General features: G+C 40.1%; 1 protein-coding gene across 3 annotated transcripts; it reads left to right on the forward strand.

Moving 5' to 3' along the window:
* Window positions 1-174: 174 nt before the first annotated feature.
* On the forward strand, window positions 175-21,079 carry BRCA1 (breast cancer 1). 3 transcript variants are annotated; one of them, XM_014959196.1, is made up of 23 exons: window positions 175-295; window positions 635-734; window positions 1,385-1,438; window positions 1,756-1,836; window positions 2,321-2,409; window positions 2,884-3,029; window positions 3,333-3,441; window positions 4,353-4,398; window positions 4,860-5,002; window positions 5,513-8,875; window positions 9,504-9,589; window positions 10,986-11,154; window positions 11,844-11,967; window positions 12,168-12,337; window positions 12,774-13,102; window positions 13,749-13,836; window positions 14,897-14,974; window positions 15,464-15,504; window positions 16,629-16,712; window positions 17,113-17,167; window positions 18,252-18,325; window positions 18,809-18,869; window positions 19,864-21,079. In XM_014959196.1, exons 2-23 carry the CDS (start codon window positions 655-657, stop codon window positions 19,965-19,967), a joined length of 5,574 nt encoding a protein of 1,857 aa, XP_014814682.1. In that variant the 5' UTR covers window positions 175-295; window positions 635-654; the 3' UTR covers window positions 19,968-21,079. The 3 variants fall into 3 exon arrangements, with proteins under 3 accessions (XP_014814682.1, XP_014814684.1, XP_014814683.1); XM_014959198.1 differs by having other exon boundaries at window positions 10,989-11,154; XM_014959197.1 differs by having other exon boundaries at window positions 3,336-3,441.
* The last annotated feature ends 1,155 nt before the right edge of the window (window positions 21,080-22,234 follow it).

Here is a 22,234-nt window from a genome sequence, read left to right on the forward strand (position 1 = left end):
CTGACGCAACACGTGCGGTGGGGTCACGCGGTAACAGCAGAGCCAATCAGCTGTGCTGTTTCCTGCCCCACCACGCCGCGGCGGGGGCGGAGCGTCACGTGATAGGAGGGAGCTGATTAGAGGACGCTTCTGGGGCCTGCGATTGGCTGTTGGGCGCGCGCCTTCCGGGGGCGATGGCAAAGGCGCGAAATGCGATGGCGGCGGGCTGGCCCTGAGGGAGACGGGCCGGGGCCGAGGCCTGGGCCTGGGCCGCTCCGTCCTGACCCTGCGCCCGAGCTGCTGCCGCCGCGGAAAGGTGAGAGGGGTTCTCCTTGTTTGCCACGGTCGCTGCGGGATTTCCCCGCGCCGGTGGGTGCGCGGGGCCGCCAGGGCCCTCTCGGCGCGAGTCTCTCCGCGCCATTTCCCGCTGCTGTTGCGCCCTCGCTGAGTTTCCTCCGGTTGCTCCTGTGACCCTTCCAGTCCGCCCCTTTGGCCTCAGGGACTCGGCGGGGGGCGTCTGTCCGCGCACGGAGGGGGGGCAGCGCCGCCGTCAGCGGGCTCTAGAGGAGCCTCTCAGGAGGAGGCGAGGCCATGGGATGGAACAGAGCAGGAACAGGAAAGATTGCTTTTTCTTCCTTTTTTTCTCTTTCTCTAGAGTCCCTTTGGGTGTGAAGGATGGAGTTCTCGCTGACGGCTGCCGGAGAGGTACAGGGGGTGCTTTCGGCCATGCTGAAGAACCTAGAGTGCCCAATCTGGTATGCTGGGAGATGAACGAGTGCTCAGTATTAGTATAGCAGTTGTTTTTCTCTTAATTTCTTTTCAAATGCTTTGTCAGTTCTATGGGTTATCAGAAAGCAAAAATAATTGCATTTTAAGGCTAGGTATGTTGATGTTTTGTAAGGCTCAAGTGAGAAAATATCTGTATTTTGCTTTTACATTGTAGAAAAATAAAATTTACTAGTACAACCTAAATGTGTCAGTCCTTGATCCAGTTAAGAAAAATGTAGCTGCTGGATTAGAGTGTTTGTAAAGCAGCCTGGATCTTTATGCTTTGTTTCTAAAATGTAAGTGAGGTCTGTAGTTTTTTAACGCAAACAAATGCTGAAACAGCATAGATTCTAGTTAAAACCTGCCCTGCTGAGCTGGCATTTCCAGGAAATGCTTTTTGCCAGAGGCAGACAAAGATTGTGAAGAGCCAGTAGATATGTATCTATCACATAATGATCCTATTTGATACTGTACCTGGTTCTCAAGTGAAAAATTGTCAAATGTGTCCTACTTCTCTTCCCCACCAAGATTTTTTTTTAAGTTCAGAAAGGTGACTGTATTTCTGAATCTTACTTTGTTGCTCCTATTTTATATGAAACCTCTGTGTTCTTGTTTTCCTTCATTTTTCTTTTTGTAGCTTGGATGTGGTAAAAGAGCCAGTTTCAACAAAATGTGATCACACATTCTGTAGGTAAGTTTGGAAATTCATAATTGTAATGCTTAGTCTTTCGTACTGTCCATGTGTACTACTTCTCTTTAGTGCTAGTGATGTATACTGTGTTTTGATAACTTAATGTGTAACTATATCAGGGGAAAAATTAATTCTGAATAAGAAATAACAGCAGTTTCACAGTTGTGTCAAAGGGGATTGATTAATTCATTGTAACACCAGAACAAGAATACAGGCATTCAACTTGGTAACGTAGTTTTTTCTACTGAAGGCCATGGGGCAGATTTAAAGAAAATAAAATCTTTTTTGTTCCCGCTGTGATTATTGTTTTGTCCTAGGTTCTGCATGTTCAAACTCCTCAGCAAAAAGAAAAAAGGTGTGACCCAGTGTCCTCTGTGTAAGACTGAAGTTACCAAGAGGTAATGTACATTTGAATTTTGAGAAGTTTGAAATCTAAGACAAAGTTAATCATTGTCTCAAAAGTGTCTTGGCAGAAGACTAAAAGAAGAAAATGTTTTTATTAAGTAGACTGTCACTTTGTAAAAGAGTAATGCTTTAGTGTTTTACATCAATATAAACTTTTTTTGAGGGATTGCAGGTAAAGACACAATCCTCAACAAATGTTTGTGCTATCAAGTATAGACTGTGTTATTGTTCAGTTGTTACAGCTGGATTATCTGTGCTAAACCTACAGAAGGAAAAATATTATTTTTTCACTTTGTGATAGGTTTAATTTCCATAGTAATGACTGTTTTGGGAAATTGTGGTGTTATTCCTTGGCAACAATTCCTCATTGTCTCATCTTCGACTTTGGAGTTTTATTCCTTTTTTTGTTCAGCATAAATTCCAGGATAACTGTTAATAGTTTGTCTTAAAACAATTCATGTGGTGATGTTATTTCAGAAGTCTGAAAGAAAATTCCAGATTCAAGCAACTAATTGAAGGATTGTTGGAAACTATCCATGCATTTGAGCTTGACACTGGAGTAAAGTGTAAGTGTTGTGAATGTATATCCCCACTTTTTTAAAATTAGATTGTTGTCTCTATTTTGGGAAACAAAATATTGTTGTGGGCAGGTGGTGGTTTGTGGATTTTGGTTTGTGGTTTTCTTTTGATATATTGTGCTATAAAAAATAGATTTTCTTTTCAAATGTTTTTCAACTTGTTCAATCATTCTAAAATCACTAGTATTAGATCTTGTTCTTGTTAAATGATCCATATAAGCAAAATTGATTGGAAAAATTAGTTGGCAAGATCAAGATTTTGCTTAGTACTTGAAGAGTACTCACAAAGAACATCTAGACTAATAATTCAATCAGATTTTTCTTTGATAATTGTATTTTAGCTGTATATGTGCTAGTTGCATTGGGTCTATGCAAGGCTGTTTGATTAATACATAATACCTGTTGTCATGCTCAGTGTAAGAAAATATTTTTGCTTTTTTTCCTCCTATTGATGTTTTCCAGTTTTAAATTGTCATCACTTTCCTAAAACATCCACAGAAGCCACTGCTGCTGAGCTCCCGTGTAAGGAAAATTCTGTCATCCAAAGTAAGGGCTTCAGAAACAGGAAAAAAAGTGCTAAAGAAAATGGACAAGAAAACTGCACCTTGGTATTTATTTCCTCCCTCCCCCCCAAATTATTTCTGTGCATTGTTTAGTGTTTTATTTGGAATGTGTGTGCATGTATGTGCATAAATGAATGGAATAGGAGAATTTGGGTTGCTTTCAGATTACTGCTTGACTTGAATATTACTCCAGAAAAGAACATTAAATTCAATTTGTTTTCCTGTGCTACTTTCAAAGGTTTTGTGTAAAAGGACCTGAACCCCCTGCTGTAGTTTAAGTAATTGCTACTTATTTTTGGGAAATAACCTACTGTTATAAATAACTATTGCTTTGTGTTCTCCTGTCAGCAGGAAGCTAATGTGGATACACAGCTTGCAGATACCAGGGTCAGAAGGTGTTCCCTGAGAAACAAACCCCAGAAATGTGACTCTGAAAAAGGGATTTATATAGAATTTGGTAAGGTTTGCAGTAGATCCACACTGGTTGAGCTTATGTATAATGCTTGCAAAGTAATGAAAGGTGCTGAAGTTCACAGTCTTTATAAACACTAACTTCCCCAAAATGGGAACAAAGGGACAAATGATAAACAATTTGAAGTTGGTAAATCAAAGGGGTTTTTACATAATTTATTAGGTTGTAGGAAATGACACCGCTGTAGTAAACCTTTAAGCCTCAGGGTACAAGATCCAAAGAAGACAAGATGCTTACAGATGTGAAAAAAGTTATAGCTAATGATAACTGCTGTTTTCTAAAGAATATTAAGCCTTGTCATCAGTGCTTGAGGCTCTAGTTAATAACCAGAGATAAGAATGAAATCTATTTGGGAAAAGAATATTTAATTTCTCTCTATGCTAGCTTTTCACAACTCCCTCTTTATCTAGTGCTGACTGTTGTGAGAAACAAGATAGATACTGTGAATAGTTTATTTTCTCCCTGTTTCTTTAAGGAAGAAATTGCTCCTTTTAACAGATAGTGTTCAGTGCCTCTCCATTTTCTGTATTGTGTCTGCCAAGATCAGTCATAGAATCTGGGACAGATATTTGAATATTTTTCTCTGACTTCCAGTTCAAAATTCTAAATACTAGCAGCTGTTTCATGTACAAATTTAGAAATTAGAAACTAACTTGCAGTAGCTCTCTGTTACCAGTCACTGTATTTAAACAGAATTTTATGCTGGAGCCATGTAGAAATCATTGTAACTACATAAAATACTGCACAATTGGAATTCATTTAATCTGATAAAAGTTGTAAACATTTACCCCTGGAAAAGACTAAGCATGAATGCTTCTGTGATAATAAACACTGAATCTGGCAAGTCATCTTCCTCTAAATCATTTCAACCAGAGTAACAGCTGGTTTGGTTTTAGGTTCTGATTCATCTGAAGAGATTTTTAAACAGGCAAGCAATACTGGGTAAGTAAAGGTGATTAAGGAATTCATATTTTTCTAAAGACAAGAGTTTGCTATTCTCATTCCTATCGTTTAGTCTCTTATCATAGGACTCAGAATTTTTCAAGCTAACAAGTGATTTTCAGCTTTGGGGGTGTCAGGGTAGAATGGGTAGCTGACTCCCATCAGTTTGTTGTATAATAGGCTGCTTTCTAAATGTTTTATTGCTTACACAGACATTAGATCTTCAAGAGAAAAGCATGTACTATGCTTTAGAAAATTAATGTTAAATTCAGGAATGTGGGAGGGGATCTTTTAAAGAAATGGCCTGAAACTCAAGGGATCTAAATGGGGCGAGTGTCAGTGATGCAGCCTGACTTCTCCAAAAACAATGTCAGAGAGCAAAAAGGGAAAATGAAGTATCATCTTCTATTATGTCTGTTGTGGTTTTCTCTGTAATGAAAGTAGATTTCCCGTCCCAACAGGTTAGAAAACAAAACAGCACTTCAGGTTTCGTCTCAAGAAAAGCTGGAACAGCTCCAGAGTGCTGAGAAGAGGGATGAGTATTCTTGCAGTGCACAGCCTGGCAAGCTGGGTGCTAAAGAAGGAATTCTACCCAATGTTGGAGGTGTGTTTCTTATTTTGGTGACAAAAATGATTAAGCTTGGAAGAAAGACCACAACTTCACGTTTTGATTTCACGTGATTAAATGTATATATTTGCAGTCCTGTATATTGTAGTTTTGTTTCTGCCTAAAGCTAGTGTCAGTATAATACAAGACTGTACCTGTGGACCAGCTGGTACTGGTACCCTTCTGTTACCCAGAAGGTGGTACCCTTCTGTTCCTGTGCAACAAATATCCACATTTTAAGTAACTTCGTCAAAGTGCAAAACTTATTATGTTTTACATAAGCCATGTTATCCCTTATAATACAAGTTGAGAGCTCTGTCTGATAATTCATGTAAGAAGCTGGGTGAACGTGTCATCTGTAATTTGCTCTTTCTCCCTTTCTCTAGAGGGAGATTTGTGCAGTGTAACATTCTGGTTTGGGGGGGGGAAAAAGTATCATTAGATTTATCATTGTTCTTGTGCATGTGAAATAGGGCTTAATAATTTATAATACCTATAAATCTCCAGGTGAAAGTGATTTCTCAAAGGAAGGCTTGAGCAAGAAAAGCACTTGGAGCGTCACTGAATATGCCAAACCTGGCCAAGTGGGTATGAGCAAACACCAGAGTTCTCCTTCAAACGTTCTTGCTGTGGACCTGCTCGCAGAGCAGTGTGACAGAACAGGGGATGCCAGTCCCTCAAGCAATGGGGACATGTCTGTCTTTAAGCACACAGAAGAAATGGACGAAGAGCAAACTCAGTGCAGTAGTAAAAGCAAAGAGTTTGACTTAAAAGGTAGCTCAGAGAGCAGGTTGGATAAAAGCAAGGAAATCGATATTGTTGACCAAAGTATGGAAGCTGTTGAAATGTATGAACCCGAGAACGATTCTGTCCATGAAAAAGAACTTCCCCTGGAGAAACTGTGTCAGCCAGAAACACTTCACTCTGTTACCCAGAATCCAGTCTCTAGGAAGAGACTGAAGCGAAGCATTCAGAAAGTCAATGAATGGTTCTCAAAAAGCAACAAGATTCTGTCTTCCAATTCTTCCCAGGATGATTCTGCTGGATCATCTGATGCTTCAGGTGAAGGAGATACGTGTTTATCAGATAAAGATTCCTGTGTTTCAGAAAAGACTGACCCTATGGTAGATTCCATGGAAATTGCAGTGGTTGAAGGAAACGAGAAACAGTCAAAACAAACAATAGACAGCATCAAAGACAAAATATTTGGGAAAACATATAAGAGAGAGAGAAAATCAAATCCCCCTGTTACCTTGAGAGACATTTTACCTACTACAAAAAAGGAATATGTGGCTGCTGACGAGAAGTGTTTGAATGATTCCAGCAGACTAAAACGAAAAAGGAAGACTGCCTGTGTCCTGCAACCTGAGGATTTCATTCAGAAAAAAGATGTAGAAGATGCAGGTGGGTGCCCTCCGAGTGTTGACTGGTGCCTTGAAGATGCTGAAAGGAAAAGATGTGATGGAAGTCCTGCTGCTGGTGAGAGTCACCTCGCTGAGAACAGAGAGGATAATGCCCAAGTGGAACTTGAGGAAGGACGAGGATCCATGTGGAAAAAAGCTGCTGAAAAGGTGACTGGCAAGCACTGTGATGGGGAGCTAGAACTGAGTAACTTTCATCAGAAAAGCACTAAAAAAAGTAGTTCTGCAGCAAAAAGATGCAAGCGTTCTAGAACCAAGGGTGCCCTACAATTAGTAGTGGATAGAAACTTAGTTTCCCCTGATCCCTCTGAGCCTCAGATTGATAGTTATCCAAGCAGTGAAGAACCAAAAAAAGCTGATTCTGAGCAAAGACAAGTGAGGCGCAGCAGGAGGCTTCAGTTACTTTCTGAAGAAATGATGAAAGAAACAGGAGAAGTAGTAATTACAGGAGCAAGAAAGTGTGACAGCAATCAGGAAGGGTCTGTCTTTGGAGTCCAAAGAAATGTGTTAGTTCACGCTTCTGAATGCAGGGACCTGTGTGAGCCCCAGGGTACACTGAGCTACAAACCACTCGCTAATCTGAAGGGTGGGGATCTGGAAGCAGATGAAATACAGATTAGTCTGAAGAATTCATCAGACGCTGCAGAAAACAGAAAAAGTCTCTTCAATCCTACATCCTCATGTCAGCATTCAAACTGTACTTCCTTTGCACCTGATACAGGTTCTCAAGAAGGTGAAATACTTGGGAGCTGTTCCCTCCTGCAGTCTTCTTCAGGGACTGTTGTGCAAACTGCTTCCCACCTGGCTGGAGAGAGGCCTGAACCAGGTCCTGCTTTTCCCCAGGACAGTGGACACGATAGACAAAATGTTCCAGGGGACTTTGGAACTGAAGAGTTGCCAATGGCTAAAAATGTTTTGGAATTGACCAAGGAAGCTGAAGACAGTGAGTTAGACACCCAGGATCTGCGAAATATATTTAGGCATTCAAAACGCCAGTCATTTAGACTCTATCCTACTGCCACGAAGGCCTCTGCAGTTGAAGGTGCCTCTTCTGAAACTTTAAAGATACCATGTACTGATCAGGTAAAAAATAAGCATAACAAATGTTTAGAAAGAGAAACCTTGCAAGAAAAGAAAACAACAGCTGAAAGCTTGAGTAGGGTTTGTGAGAAAGAGGAGCTTAGGAGCTCTGAATCTGCTTGTGTTAGTCCTGTGACTTGTGTTGAGAGCAGCACCGAGTGTGTGCACACAGGGGAACACCAGGAAGATGTTTCAAATCAAGGGAATCTGACCCCAATAAGAATTGGTGCTGCTGGGACTGAGGGCAAAAACGGATCACAAAAAGGAGAGCAGGGAGATGAAGAGACAGATTCAACTGACATAGGGGTAGAAAGTGAGTTGGGACAGAATCCAATCAAAAGTAATAGAAGCCAAAGTGATCAGAGTGATACAGAAGAGCACATTTTCAAAAGAACTGATTTAAACACAGTTGATGAAATACGCTTCAGTTCAGAAAGCAATCAAGCAGGAAAGGCCAAAGAAGTTGACAGCGAAGGACCAATACTACATTTTCAGTCCAGATCAATGATTTCTCCTGCAGCTTGTCAGCAAAGGCCTGCTGAACTCAGCTGTGAAGCCACTGGGGAAAAAAGGAGCAAAAGAGAAAGAAAAGAAGTAAATGGGAATGAGGAGCAAACAACCCAAACTGCTAGTACAGGGGTGCCCCAGTGTTTGGTCACAGAGGCTCTAGAGCAACCTCTGAAAGGGAACAGTGATTTTACAGGTTTGTCTGAAACCCCCGATGGCTTATTGTGCTATGAGGATGAGATTGAAGAGAACAACAGCTTTTCTGACACTGACAGGAGAGAGAGGTCTGCAGTGTTTGTGAAGAGAAGTGATGATGCCCTGGTCAAAAAACCACACAATAGAAATGTTAGTTCTAAGCCAAGGGGCATTCAAAGACCTCGAAGAAGAGCACGGAAATTGCAATCTTCAGAGGAAGAATCTAGCGAGGATGAAGATTTACCATGTTTTCAAACTTTAATATTTGGCAAATCAGTAAGCACACCTTTGCAGATCAATAAACAAGGGATAGATGTGGCAGAGCCTTCAGGAAGCCCTGTCACGTTGCCTCACAATGAAAGTCACAATGACAATAACATGCAGGAAGTGCCTGAAGCTGCTCTGAGCAGTGGGTGTGTTTCACCAAGCCAGGACTCGGAATGTTCCGTCAACTTATTTTCTTCCCAGTCCAATGTGTCTGAAGAATCAGTTGATGGGGCACAAGAGCTGAAGAAACCTCTAATACAAGTTCATACACCCAAAAAACAAGTGAGCAATGTGAACGAGAGTAAAGAAACTTGTCGAAGTTGTGATGGAGGGCTGAAAAGAAGCAAAACTAACTTCAAAGATGACTGCCAAGAAGACCTGCATGTGGGAGCCAACCTAGGTACAAACCACAATTTTTCCTCTCTGCAGCTGTGTTTGTAATGTCCTTGCACTTAGGCTTTTGGTGTCTGCCTGGGAGCTTGGCTTTCTGTTTGTGGTGCTTGCTCTTTCAAAGGAATGTTATTGGCCCTAAACAATCAAACAAAAAACCCTCAGTGGATAATTTCCTGAAAAGTAATTTCTCCTGGTATTCGTTGTTCAGAGTAAAGCTGAGCACACTGGGCAGTAGAGGCTGGACTGTGACTGATGGACATTAATTCTTGAGTGAAATGCCAGCTTTCTTACTGCAGTGTGATTTGTGCATCTGTCAGCAAATCTCAAAGCTGTTTCCCAGATGAAATGTTTATTTAAATTGGCTGTAGTGCTTATTTTGGCCTCTTTATGGCTTTCATAAATATTTAGGACTCTTTCATCACTATTGGAACACTTTGAGCTCTATTTACTTTGCTGTGTGTGTGACATGGTATTCTTCAAAATATTCTGTGCCTCTAACTTCGGTGTTTTCAAAACTTGTCACTTTATTATAGTTAACAGTTGGCTAAAAGGTCTGTGTGGTAAGAGATTATGGATAACGTTTGTTGGTTTGGTTTTTTTTCTTTAAATAACTTGGCTTTTCTTCCACCTTCAAGGTGAAGCATCTGGTTGTGACAGTGAAACCAGTAACGTAGAAGATTCATGTGGCCCGTTCTCTCAGGGTGAAATCCTTTCTACACAGGTACCTGAGTTTATGCACTGAATTCTAAAAGTAGTTTGCATTCAATAGGCAAGTATATGAAAGCTGTGAAGTCAGTGTAGTGAGAAACTGCTTTCATCATAATTCTTTGTGTTGCTACATTACTTCCAAGAGCATAATTAATGAAGAATTGTAGAACGAACTGCTTCTATGACATTACTTGTCCAACTTTGCCTTCCATGGAAACATTACATTCTAAAGGTGGAACTCATTACGCAGTATTGATTACAGTGCTTAATTGTGGGAGAGGCTAGTTAATGAATCCCCACACTTGACCAATGCTGGAAACCTCAGCTTCTTGTTTTTAAAACCTTCCTTGATAGGCATTTATAGTGATTGGTGGTAAGGATTGGATTTGCTACGTTATGATATTTAGAAGCACTTCAGACTTCCCTTCTAAGGGTAAAGATTAAATCAAATCATTCCATATTAGAATATTATAGATCTAAGACCTAACAGGCAGTGTCCAATTAAAGGTGTGTCTTGTGCAGTATGTTTTCTCTACTATTAATTCCCTGGCTACTGCTTAATGGCCTGACATTATGTATTGAGTGATTAGTTGGGGGGACTTCTGGTTGTTTGGGGGGTTTTGTTGTCTTGTTTGGTGGGTGGGGGTTTTCTTGTCCTCTGTAACTTCAAGACAGGGCAAATCTCTCTTCAGCATTAACAGCCCTCTGGGTTTTCCTGTACATCAAAGATGACTGAATGTCATTTCTGTGCTTTATGGGTGGTTCTTCTGCTCACTGTGTGGGTGCAGAGCGTGGTCAGCTGGCAGGACATCACTCCCTGGCATAGCTTCATGGGCAGAGGTTCTGGGATGTGCCTGGGTTGAGTGGAATTGTGACAGCATGGCTGGGTGGGGAGTTTTTTATTTGTTGTGTGGTGGCACTTTTCTGTTTGGTTGGGATTTTTTTTTTTATTGCTTTAGTAACAAGGAAGTTCCACATGGTGCCAGTGCTAGAGCTACAAATGTAGCACTCGGTGCTGCAGAGAGGGCTTTATCCTGGGTGGTGAAGCTTCTGGTTTTTAAAATGATCCTTTGAAGCCCTGAGCTCTTCTTATGAAGGTATACATGGCATGTTTGTAATAGAGGGTATTTTTGAGAGAGAAAGTAAAGACGAATAGGATGAAATATTTTTTTTCCTTTTAAACAGTTTTTGGGGCTTTCAGTAATGGTGGAAAGCGTGGAAGTTTAATATGTGATGATCAGTATTAATTTTTAAATTAAGTGGCTAATGCAGTTGGAGCAAAATGACTTTTAAAGAAATGTATGCAGTTGTTCTTTTTTTCCAATTAAACTCTGGTGTTTGTTAAAGAAATTAATCTTACTTCTTAAAACTGACTTTGCTAATGTTGACGTAATTGTGTATCCTTTCAGCAGAAGAATGCTATGCAAAATAACCTAAAAAAACTGCAGCAAGAAATGGCTGTGCTTGAAGCAGTGCTAAAGCAGCACGGAAGTCAGGAATTTCTACCTGTCCATAGGAAAGTGCCACATTCCAGTAGTGAAGGAACACTTGGGATGGAACAAATGAGACAAGAAAGAGGTAAATAGTAATGAAAACCTTTCTCAGCTTTCTCACAAAGACTTGTGTGACTATTACTACTACTTTTTGCCCTCTACCACAAATTATAGTGTTCATTTACTATTGATACACTAGCAGAATTTTACCTAAATTCAGCTGTTCAGTGAGACATGTGTTTTATTCATAACTTGGGTACTATGCTTAGTCTAAAAAAAGCTCCAGTTACAGGTCTGTGTGAGATGGAACAAAGTAGTTGTAGTGAGTGGCCTCGTGGTGTGGCAGTACCTCACCTTGCTGTGCTGTCAGCTCTTGTTGTACCCATTTTCTGTCACTGGGAGTGTGGCTGAACACCCTTTGGGACTTGGCCTTGGTTGTTGTGGCAGAAACTGTATTTTATCCTATTGAGGAAGGAGACAGGAAGAGGTGAGATGTGTCCTGGCTGCCAGCAGCAACACCCTGTGCACGGGACAGGGGGGTGCCCACCGTGGGGTGTAAAACAAACACATTTTATAGATGATTTAATATGTAAGATAAAATGTGGTTGTCAGCCATGCTTCAAACGGCTTAGTGTTTTGTGTAGGTTTCTGTTTTGGGACACTTCCCTCTCTAAAGTGTATCTGGATCCAGATGTTTGACTTCTTACCTGAAGAAACAACTAAGAACAGTTGCTTTTATTTCGCTTGTTTAAGAACTGTTTTTCTTTTTTAAAGGGGCAGAGCCAACCTCTGAAGGAGATTTTGAGAATCGTAAACGCAGAAGTTCAAAGGGATTTTCATCCAACATTACAGCAAGTGATTGTCTCAACAGTAAAATCAAAGAGTTAGAAAAAGAAAGGTAAATGTTTTTGGTTTGTTTTTTTTTAACGTTTATTTCTAATCTTATATTTAAAAAAAAAAAAGGAAAAAATCCCCCTAAAAATCTTGAAATAAATGCCTCTCAGGTTTTGAGCAATGACAATATCTTAGCTGTTTCTACACGGTTCTAATATTTAGAAGAGTAAAAAAAGGTATTAAAACCAATTTCCATCTCTCAAGGTCTCCAGAATTGTTGCTTCCATCTTCTAAATCCAGTTTGTTAAAGAAGAGACCAGATTCGGAGAAAGGTTTGCAGAGTGACAAAGTTCTGAAGAGCAAAGCTCCTTCTGAAAAGACACCCCCTGTGCAGGAAGCAGTGCAAGGATATAGTCAGTGTCAACTTGAAGCAGGTAATTAGAGGGATCCAACACAATCTTATTTCTGCTCTTTTCCTGCTTTTTTCATATTTTCACATATCAGCAAAATACAGCTTCTTGTTGTAAATCAAGAGTTTTAATTTATATATTCCTGATTAATTTAACAAGATGTTACTCCTTGTTTGGCTGGTTTTGTTTGGTTAGTCCATCACGACTGGGATTTGGCATTTTGACAGCAATGGGAGTTATTATCTGTCTCACGTATAAATTGGTACTTCTTGGCAGATACACACCAACAGTTTCACAGGTGTTCTAGTGTCTCAGCTATTGATCAGGAAAAAGTAATGATAGAGGCAAAAGTAGAGTAATAAATAGAGGAAGTGACTGCAGCTTTTAAACTTAAAAGCTTTCCACCCTGACGGCAAGAAGGATGAAATTGTTTCAAAGCGTAATTTTTCTTTTCCTTCAGAAAATGCAGATGAGCAGAAATCTGGGACCAGGGTAAACAGTGCATCTGTCTTATCAAATCTCTCTGGAAATGTGACCAGGAGTCCAAATAACAATTCCTCCTTTGTAAGGCTTCTTAACCCTCCAACTGCAGCAGCAGCAGCGAATCGTCCTGGTGCAGCTCAGAGCGCTGAGAGAAGCTGCGCTCAGGAACGTACATCGAGGAGAAATGTCTCTTTTCCCATATCTGCTCCCCACAATGCAGCTGGGAAAGAAAACTCTACCAGTCCAGTTGTGACTAACAGGAAAGAAATGTCAATCGTGGCATCGGGTCTCAACCAAAGTGAACATGTGAGTGTATTTCAGAAGATTTAGAGGTCGCTTGTTAATTGTTCCTGATTACGACTACAGTCCTCAGCATGGATCAAAGTACAATGGAACTAATCCTACAGGAATTGCAGATTATTAACACAGCAACCCAAGTCACACTTTTTCATTCTTAAAAATCCTAAGAATGTTGCCTGCAAAAAGCACTGTTACACTTAGTGAACTTAGAGCTTTTTAAGTGGGTGCCTACTATCTAGGGGGAAAAACACATTATTCCAAAGAGGACTTTATTTCTAGAAAACCTTGTGGCTTGGAGGGGAGGGGACTGGTTGGTTGGTTCCCTTAATGTTCTCAGATGCTGCTGTTTTACCCAAGTTCTAGTCCATAGTGAGGATTTCTGTAATTAATCTATTCTGAATTGCTAATAAATCTGTTTCTACAATCCATTTCCAGGAGGATATGGCTTTTGGGTTATAAACTGCTGACCAAGAGCTCTTTAGCCTATTGAATAGTGCCAAAATTACTCACTTTTAGGGAACTGTGCATCCTGTGCCAACACAAATTTAACGATTACTTTAAAGTAACTATCTTATTATGTTATACTCCTGTAAACTGGAGTTGTTGGTTTTTAATGTTTTGCTACCTATTAATTTTCTTAACTACTTTTCAGTTGGTGGTCCAGAAGTTTGCGAGAAAAACTCACAGCACTTTATCTAATCGCGTTACTGAGGAGACAACCCATGTCATAATGAAAACAGGTTTGTTGGGAGCTTTGTGAACATATCCTATGCTATCTATATGCTCACACACCATATAGATCTTCACCTCTATGCTGACCAGTAAGCAGAGTTCAGCAATAAATTTGATTAAGTTTGAAAAGAAGATAAGAATTGTGTTCTTCGCTATCATAATTTTTTTGTTTAAACTTGGGAATATTTATTATTCTATTTCACAGAATTAGAGTGAGGGTATGTTTCCTTGTGTGATTTGAAGTTAATGTGGCTTAATTTTTTTTCCCCAGCTGTTTGGTCACCATTTCCAGGTGCTTACAGCATGTTAATCTGAAGTAGTTTAGAACCAAACAAAAAAAGCAAGAGAGTTCCTAAAACAATGGGATACGGACATGCTGAAAATAAGATGCTGTTTTGTGTTCCCATTTCCTTGCAGAGATAAATGCTGTTTCATTCTAAATTTTTGAAAGATATTTACCTTTAATAGAAAACTGGAAGTGGGACTTCACAGTCAACTACCAACATAGAGTTAAGGCGTGCTTCTTTATGAATAAAGCAGCACTGCTATTTCATAACTATAATTTGCATGCTTAATTAAGGTAACTAAATTAGTTTTTGCTCTTTGGTAGAGCTCAAGAACCCCATTATTAACCATAGGTTTTGGGAGAGGTAGAGTGTTTGGTCTTCATACAAATACAGATGGGATAAACTGCCTTCTGAAGTGGTGCCTGTTCTGGTGGAGCAGAAGATGACCTCAAATGGCCAGTCATCAAAAGTTTATGCCAACATTGGGCACAGAATCCTACTTCAAGTGTCCTCTGTCTTGACTTGTATTCTCTGGCCTCTTGTCTTTACTGAATAGCTAAAAAAGGGTCTGGAAGTTGTACATCTGATTAGTTTCTTCTCATTTCCTTCAATTTAGTAGAATCAGGACGTTAGAATTTTGGAACCTTTCTATAAATGGTCTTGATATTTTGCTGCTGCACTTGGCAAACAACTTTTGCTTTTAGGTACAAAAAACCTGAGCTGGTTTTTTTTTTCACTAATGGCAAAACTGAAAGAGATATTATTCTTGTTTGCTCTGCAGATAAGGAGCTCGTGTGTGAACGGACACTGAAGTACTTTCTGGGTATTGCAGGAAGAAAATGGGTAGTTAGTTATCAGTGTAAGTATAACTTGTTTTGGACCTCAGTGGTCTCTGCCTTTCTACCACAAATGTACTCCTTGCTTGTTCTAGGGAAGAAAAAAAAAAAGGATCTCTTCATGTCTTGGTATCTGATGTTTTGCAGAGTTTCTTCTAAATACTTTTAAATAAATAATATTATTTTATAAACCCAAACAAACAGCAGCATCAAGCTTCTTTCTTTTCTGAATATTTCCATGCTTTCAAATAATTACATTGGATTTCTCCCCACCCTGACCAAAATCTTTCTTCCCTCTTATTTTAAGTATTTGAGACACATACATCAGTTAGTGCAAAAAGTTTAAGGTCTTTCAGGCATCATACAGTGTTCAGTTTCCTGTAGTACAAATACCTTCAGTTTAATATAGCAATTACCTTCAGTTTAATATAGCAGTGGAGTCAGAGTATTGGCAGTGGAAGAACATTTTTGCTGAATAAAATGACTTGTCCTGTTCTACTCTTTTTATTTAGGGGTAATTCAGTCTTTTAAGGAAGGAAGGATACTGGATGAGGTAGGTCTTTTATCTTCAGAGTGAAATGTCGAATGCGTAATCAATGTCGTTATATTAAGAGACCTATTAGTAGCCTCAGATATCCTCTGACCATTTAATAGACAGAGATTTGGCTCTGGAAACTGGGATTCTAGTTTTGCCAAAGGCAAGGACCAAAAGCCACGTGTAGGCTATATATATTCATTGGTATTTAAGGCATAATGGGTCCCTGTTGTTTTTTGGAACAGGCTATAGGCATGTTTTTTTATCAGTGTTCCTACTAATATTGATGGATCACAGCATAGAGGAAACTATCTATTGTTTGCTTAAGGAAATAATGTTGGAACTTATCTATATATATAGTTTTGTTTTGTATTTTAAACTTTAGAATAGCCAACTACTGAAAACTCGTTCCAGCATTTACTACCTTTCCTCGTAGAAATGGCTTATTTGAGATGAGCCTGACATAGGTGGATTTTTGTGTTCCTGGGTAGTAGTTGGAATTTCATTCTCTAGTAGAGATTTTTGGAGAACGTCATATTAGTGACACAGCATGGATTTCATACATCTAATGAGGGGAACTGCCCACTTTTTGGTATGAAATCCATATGCCTCTTTGCTAAGACAAGGATGAAGACGGAAAATCTTGGCCCCAACAAGGTACCAGGAAAAGGGGGTGACAGACCCTCCTGTACTGGGGTGACAGGAGGAAGCTGCTACAGCATTGACTGGGAATGCTAGAACATGGAACTGCTGTTAACATTATCATGTGCTCTCACATTGCTTTAAGCATGAAGAAGAGTCTCCAGTTATAATGAAAACCACTATGTATTGATAATTATTTTCTATCAAATGAGACTACTGGTAAGTTAATTATAGCCTTGGAGCGTGCCCCTTCTTTTATGCAGTTTGCTAGACTATACAGTTTGACTATAGTTTTGTTTCTTAAAAACTCTCTGATGCTGCAGGGGTTTCATTACTGCTTCTCACCATTTTTCTTGAAAAGCCTTTCAATTAATTATTGACACACATTTAATTGTAAGATTTCCAGTTCTTCCGGAACTACTTGTTGTTCTGATGTAGACCTCTGACCAGGAGAGTGTTCAGTCTCCAACTTCTGATTGCTTGTTTGTGCTGTGTTCCAGGAGAACTTTGAAGTTCGAGGAGATGTAATCAATGGGAGAAACCACCAAGGTCCTAAGAGGGCTAGGCAGTCTCTGACTGAAAAGGTATGAGTATGTCAGGGATGAAAATCTTGTCCTGCTGGGACTGTTGCAGGCATTACAGTTGTGCTAGCTGGATATATGGAGCTTCTTCCCATTTCTCTGTACAACTCTGTATACAGAACAGCAAATTAAGTGTTTTTATACATGAAAAGTGAGCTCTGCCAGCAGCAGAGCAGATGTGCTCGCTATGCCTAGAGTGAATGCTATCTTTTTTATACCATCAGGATGAGATAACGCAGGGCTGGGGGGTTTTGCTGATATTCTTTTGTTTTGTGGGTTTCAAAGAGCTTCAGATACACTTTGTGAAACAGTGATAGCTTGATAACCAGTCCTAGGAGTGCAGTGAGACCAGTGTCCTTAAAGATACCATATGTGCTCTGTTAACACGTTCCTTGTTTTTCAGATCTTTAAAGGCTTTGAGATCTGTTGCTATGGACCTTTCACTGATATGACTACAGGTGTGTCATTCTAATGCCATTAAATGAACTCTTAGCACAGAAAATATTTTGAGGGAGCTTGTGTGTATTCACTAGTTGTACATTTGGCCTCTTCTAGGATACTCTTGTACCTCTTTTACTCTGAAACTTTCAGAATACCTATGTGAGGTATAATGTAGGTAAAGAACTTATCTGGTTCTATCTTCAGAGAGAACAGGAACTGCTATGGCAATTTTGCTCTGTGTCAAAAGAAACCTTTTTATCTAGTTTATCTCAGATCCTCTACCCATGAAGGAAAAGTATTAATATCTTGCTTTCTGGTAGTTGTTTTAGGTGCTATTGAACACTTGTATTTGAGTATTTTTTCTTCTGTCTTAGTAAACAGTTCCCAAGTATCATTTTTCCAGCAGTTACACATCCTCAGTGTAATTTTCTCTCTCTAGCAGCAGATGTTAAAAATGAAACACACAACAAAGGCAGAAGTTTATACACAAAGAAAAAGCTGGGCAGGATACCTTCTTTTTGCTAGTTTAAAATTGAATAAAGTATAGTAGGTGTTTTGAAAATTTAAGCTAGAACTTTTCTACTTAAAATATTTGTACCTCTCATTCCATTTTCATGTCTTATTCAGCAGGTACTTTCTGATTTGTCCAATATAACTATTTTTGACTGGGTGAAATACCCTCACATCTCTTGACATTAACAGTAATTACCACAGAGGATGCAGTGCTTTCACCTGCTGCAGTGATCATCAATTATGGCTCTTGTACTTGAGAGACTTGTTTATCTTCTTCACTATCAATTCAGCAAATTGGTGGGAATTAAATACTTTGGCTACTCTTTTAATGAGAGATAATCACAGTTCTGATTTTTAATTTTCATTTCGTGTCTTACCTCCTTATGATAAGAGGAAATAAATTGTTAGTGACTTTTTCTTCAAGTTTTGGGTATGTGCTGTTTTGCCTTTTCAGGGCTTTGTGTTGTGTTTTGATTAGCCCTGACCAGAGCGTGAGGGAAGAGCGAGTGACTGTTCCTCAGGGAACAGTATCAGTTTAAATAGAGATAAAATATTGAAGTAATACACTGTTTTATCTGATTTCTTCAGAACACCTGGAATGGATGGTGGAGCTTTGTGGTGCCTCTGTGGTGAAGCAGCTTCATCTCTTCACACACACAGCGGTGAGTGCTAACGAGCGTTGCGCTTCACGTGGTGAACGGTCTGGAGCTGCACATCATGTTGGAGGATTTCCTGGCCTTCATGGGCTTGTCAGAGGCTGATGCAGACGAGTGTGTTAGAACTGTCTGCTCAGTAAGGATGCTAAACTGCAGGGCAGCAGGTCTGCTCTGGGTGAGAAGACAGGCTGACTTGCCTGCAAAGCTGTCAAGGTGCTCTGTGTGGGCCAGACAGCTGAGCTCTCCTGAAATCTGCACTGAGCCCCACTTCCTAGTACAAAAAAACCTTTAGAGCCTTAGCTTTCCTGAAGAGAAATCGGAGAAAAATCTTAGGAACAGATGTCTTTGTCCCTCCACTACTGCTTACAGTCCTCTCTGAAGTGATGGACCAAAGCAGAGTTAGCCTGGTGACCACTCTCTGTAGGTAGGTGTGAGAGTGATTTAATGACAGACAGATAACAGTAGCATTTTCTTATCTTCAAATCCTAGAATTCTACTGCTGTCGTGGTTGTTCAGCCAGATGCTTGGATGGAAAACACGAATTGCAGAGGTAAAACGACACACAGTCATGAACTGTTTTATAGTACACACTGGGTGTCTTTATCATCCCAGTCCTTTCAATAGTTAAATATCAGAGAGGTTTGTAGAGGAGTTGAAATAAAATCCTACTGCGTCTGGAGATGGAGGTATGTCTTGGAAGAAAAGCAGGAAGGACTTGTCCTTGGAAGGACAAGGTGTATTATCTGAAGAATCAGCAGTAAAGTCTTAAAAGGTAGTCTGGCAAATCCTATTCTTGGCTCAGTTGCCCTGCATATCATGGGCTTTACAGAAACTTTTCTGATTGCAGATAGTTTCTAAAAGGTGGGGAAGCGTGCCCTTGGAGGACCAGTAAGTAAGATATAGGAGAAAGCCAGATATTCTTGTCCCATCTGAGGCTACAAGGTGTTACCATGAGACTTTGAAAGTGCAAGTGTTCCAGACTAATTTACTTTTAAGTGAGATAGTGGGAGTTACGGGTGGATGGGAGCTAGTTAGGCTGTAGTGGAATTCAACAAAGAGATGGAACAGGAGGATGATGTAAAAACAACAGCTGTTCCCGTGGCACTGGGAAAATGAGCAGATAAAGGAAAAGACCCTGAAATGGTGAAGAACACTTCAGTAATTTTCTGTTTCTTCTCTTAATGAGAGTCATTGCTTGTCACATACTTGTGTGCCTGAGCAGGCAGGAACCGAGGCTCTGTCACTGAGGTCCTAAATTAGAAGGTATCAAGGACTCTTTGCTTTTAGTCTTTATTCTGTGGGGTTCATAACTTCCTGCCTGACCGTTTGCTGAAGAGCTGTGCTTTTGGGAGCAGCAATATTATCTGCGTTGTTAAAAGGAATAATAGTGCCACATCCCTGGTTTTAGACTCTTGTTTTTTTTATCAAGGCCTTCAAAATGTCAGAGATAAAGCAAACAGCTTTAGAAAGACATCAGTAAGCTCACCTTAAGCTTGCTTTGAGTCACTGATAACAGTTTTATCGTTTGTGTCTTTGTCTTGCAGCAATCCAGCGAAAGAACAACGTTGCCATGGTGACTCGAGAGTGGGTGTTGGACAGCGTTGCCTGCTACCAGTGCCAGGAGCTGGGAGCTTACCTTGTGTCCTGAGGGTCAGCTGTGCTTCTCTTTCCACTGCTCAGAAAGCCTCATCAGTGCTGAGAGTTTGGTAATTATTTTAAGGACTGAGAATTAAGTCACTCATGCAGAGATTACCTGCATGTGGTGTTCTTGTTCAGGGTAAAATAACTACTTTTTTAACAATAAAGTTATTTAAACAGCATTACCACATGAAGACAGAATTACCCACTGTTCTTTGAAGATTAACATTTCTAATTTCAAAAGAGTCCTTTAAATTAATGTAAAACAAATTTTTAAAGTTAGAAAACGTAGAACCATTCCTCAAAGAAATGGTGATGTATTATTTACCATTGCAGCCAGTTCCTGTTTATATACTTGAGGACATTTTGGGGACAGTCATTTAAAAGAGTAATATTTGGCTCAGGGCTCGAATTAAAATGTACCTGTGCTCCCAAATAACCTCCACGTTTTCATTTTGCATAAATGCATACCCTGGATAAGGGTGTATACCGATACAATGGAATATTATTTTGTAATTACTAATGCATCAGCCTGGTTAGTCTTAGGCCAGGGATGTAGTTGTGTTAAACTATACAAACAGCTCTCCTGTTGTATACAAAAGTGCCAACTCACCCTAACCAGGAAAATCATCCACAAGTGCAGCCCCTGGAAAGCCAAAACTTGATTCTCAACTTAAGCCAATCCTTAAAAGCACCAGCCTATAACAGTGTGTTTTGGTTCTTTTTTTTTGAGAAGCATTTGTGGCACCTGTGAAGAGGCAATAAACAGATGCACTTTAGTATCCCAGTGACCTGTAATAAGCCGTATAAGAATCTGCTTCCTAATAGTCTCTGCCTGCAAAATGAGACTGCAAAGAAAATATAATTGTTTTTTATGGAAGGAAATACATTGCTTGTTTCTGTTGCCAAGCAATTCAACTTCATAAATAATTTTGTACTTAAAGAGCAGAAAGAGAACCTGTTTCCATAAAGCTGTTGTTTAAAAAAAAAAAAAAAAGTAGCTGAGTTCAGAGGGTTGTTTGGTGTACAGATGCTGCTAGGTTGTCTTGGAAAGTTATAGAAAGTGTGTTTGTAAATATTGGAATGCTCAAAGGAAATAAAATTACGTTGGCAAGCATTTTACTTATTTGTTTAGCTCTTCTTAAGTGAATCAGTCAGTCTCTGCATTGAGGTCTGTATGGGGAAAAAAAAAAAATAAATACCTCAAGTCCAGCCTCTTGCAATGGGGAGACTGGAGACTTAGTGGAGGAGGTCAAAAATGTAAATTAGAATTTCAGAGCTGGAATCAGAATTGTAATTTCCATCAACCTGAGAAACAAATGTCTTATCAGGTGTCTTGCAGTTGCCAAGTAGAGGCAGCTGGTCTAAACTGGGGTTGCTGCTGGTAGTGTAAGTGCTGGAAGCACTAGCTTAGTTGACATACATTACTGTTTTCTTTTATGTGACAATAATTCATAACTATTGAGACTGTTCAGCACAGCCTCACCTTCAGACTGATGCTCCTCTTATCTCTAGAGCACATGTGGCAGGGGGAGGGGGGAGAATGTTGGCATTTTTGGGGGTTTTTAAACCTACATTTCGGAAGATAGCTGCAGGGACAGGTAAATGCTGTCTGTTAGATGCGAGTAAGAGGCCCAGCATCTGTTTTGCATCTGCCACTGAGAAATTGTCCCTCAGATCTTGGCACAAAGCTTGTCCTTTCTAGCAGGTAGGGAGCTTGCTCTGGCTAATTGTGTGGAGGAACGGCACCGCTGACACTGCCCTTCCCTGGAGGGGGACAGGCTGGATCTGTAGAAACTCCCATTTTCATTTAGTATCATCATTTTCATTTAGTATCATCTTTGGACTTCTGTAGTAACCTGCATCTCATTTCAGATTTGAGGGAAATGAAACAGGATAAACAGCTAGAGGGAGGCAGTCTGAGGGGAGCAGAGATGGCTCCCTCATGGAAGCCATGCTGACTTCCCCAGTCTGAGCTCCGGCTTTGGTAACAGAGACCCAGCTTTTGGAGCTTCACAGCCACTGCGTGGGTTGGAAATGCCATTTTATACGTGAGGATCAAGCTGTGTTTCCTCCCTGTTCACTCACACGTGAGAGCTGCTTGGTTTATGACACTTCCCAGGGTAGGAGGCCTCTGGAGTGAGTGCATGTTTAAGAGGTGACTGGGCCATGCTGGGCCTTCTGCAGTAGTTGCCTGAGGATAATGAGTAGCAGAATCAAACATCGTTAAAGAGCTAGTGAAGGGGGCTGCTACACACTGTCCTCGGTCAGCAGCAG

Source organism: Calidris pugnax, unplaced genomic scaffold, assembly GCF_001431845.1.
Source record: "Calidris pugnax isolate Ruff unplaced genomic scaffold, ASM143184v1 scaffold341, whole genome shotgun sequence".
NCBI lineage: Eukaryota > Metazoa > Chordata > Aves > Charadriiformes > Scolopacidae > Calidris > Calidris pugnax.

Bases quoted from the DNA above. Each gene is read 5' to 3' on its own strand.
- BRCA1 (XM_014959196.1), top strand. From the start codon at position 655: ATGGAGTTCTCGCTGACGGCTGCCGGAGAGGTACAGGGGGTGCTTTCG. The intron at 11,968-12,167 runs GTAAATGTTTTT...CCATCTCTCAAG, and splicing joins AAAGAGTTAGAAAAAGAAAG to GTCTCCAGAATTGTTGCTTC. The intron at 14,975-15,463 runs GTAAGTATAACT...CTTTTTATTTAG, and splicing joins ATGGGTAGTTAGTTATCAGT to GGGTAATTCAGTCTTTTAAG.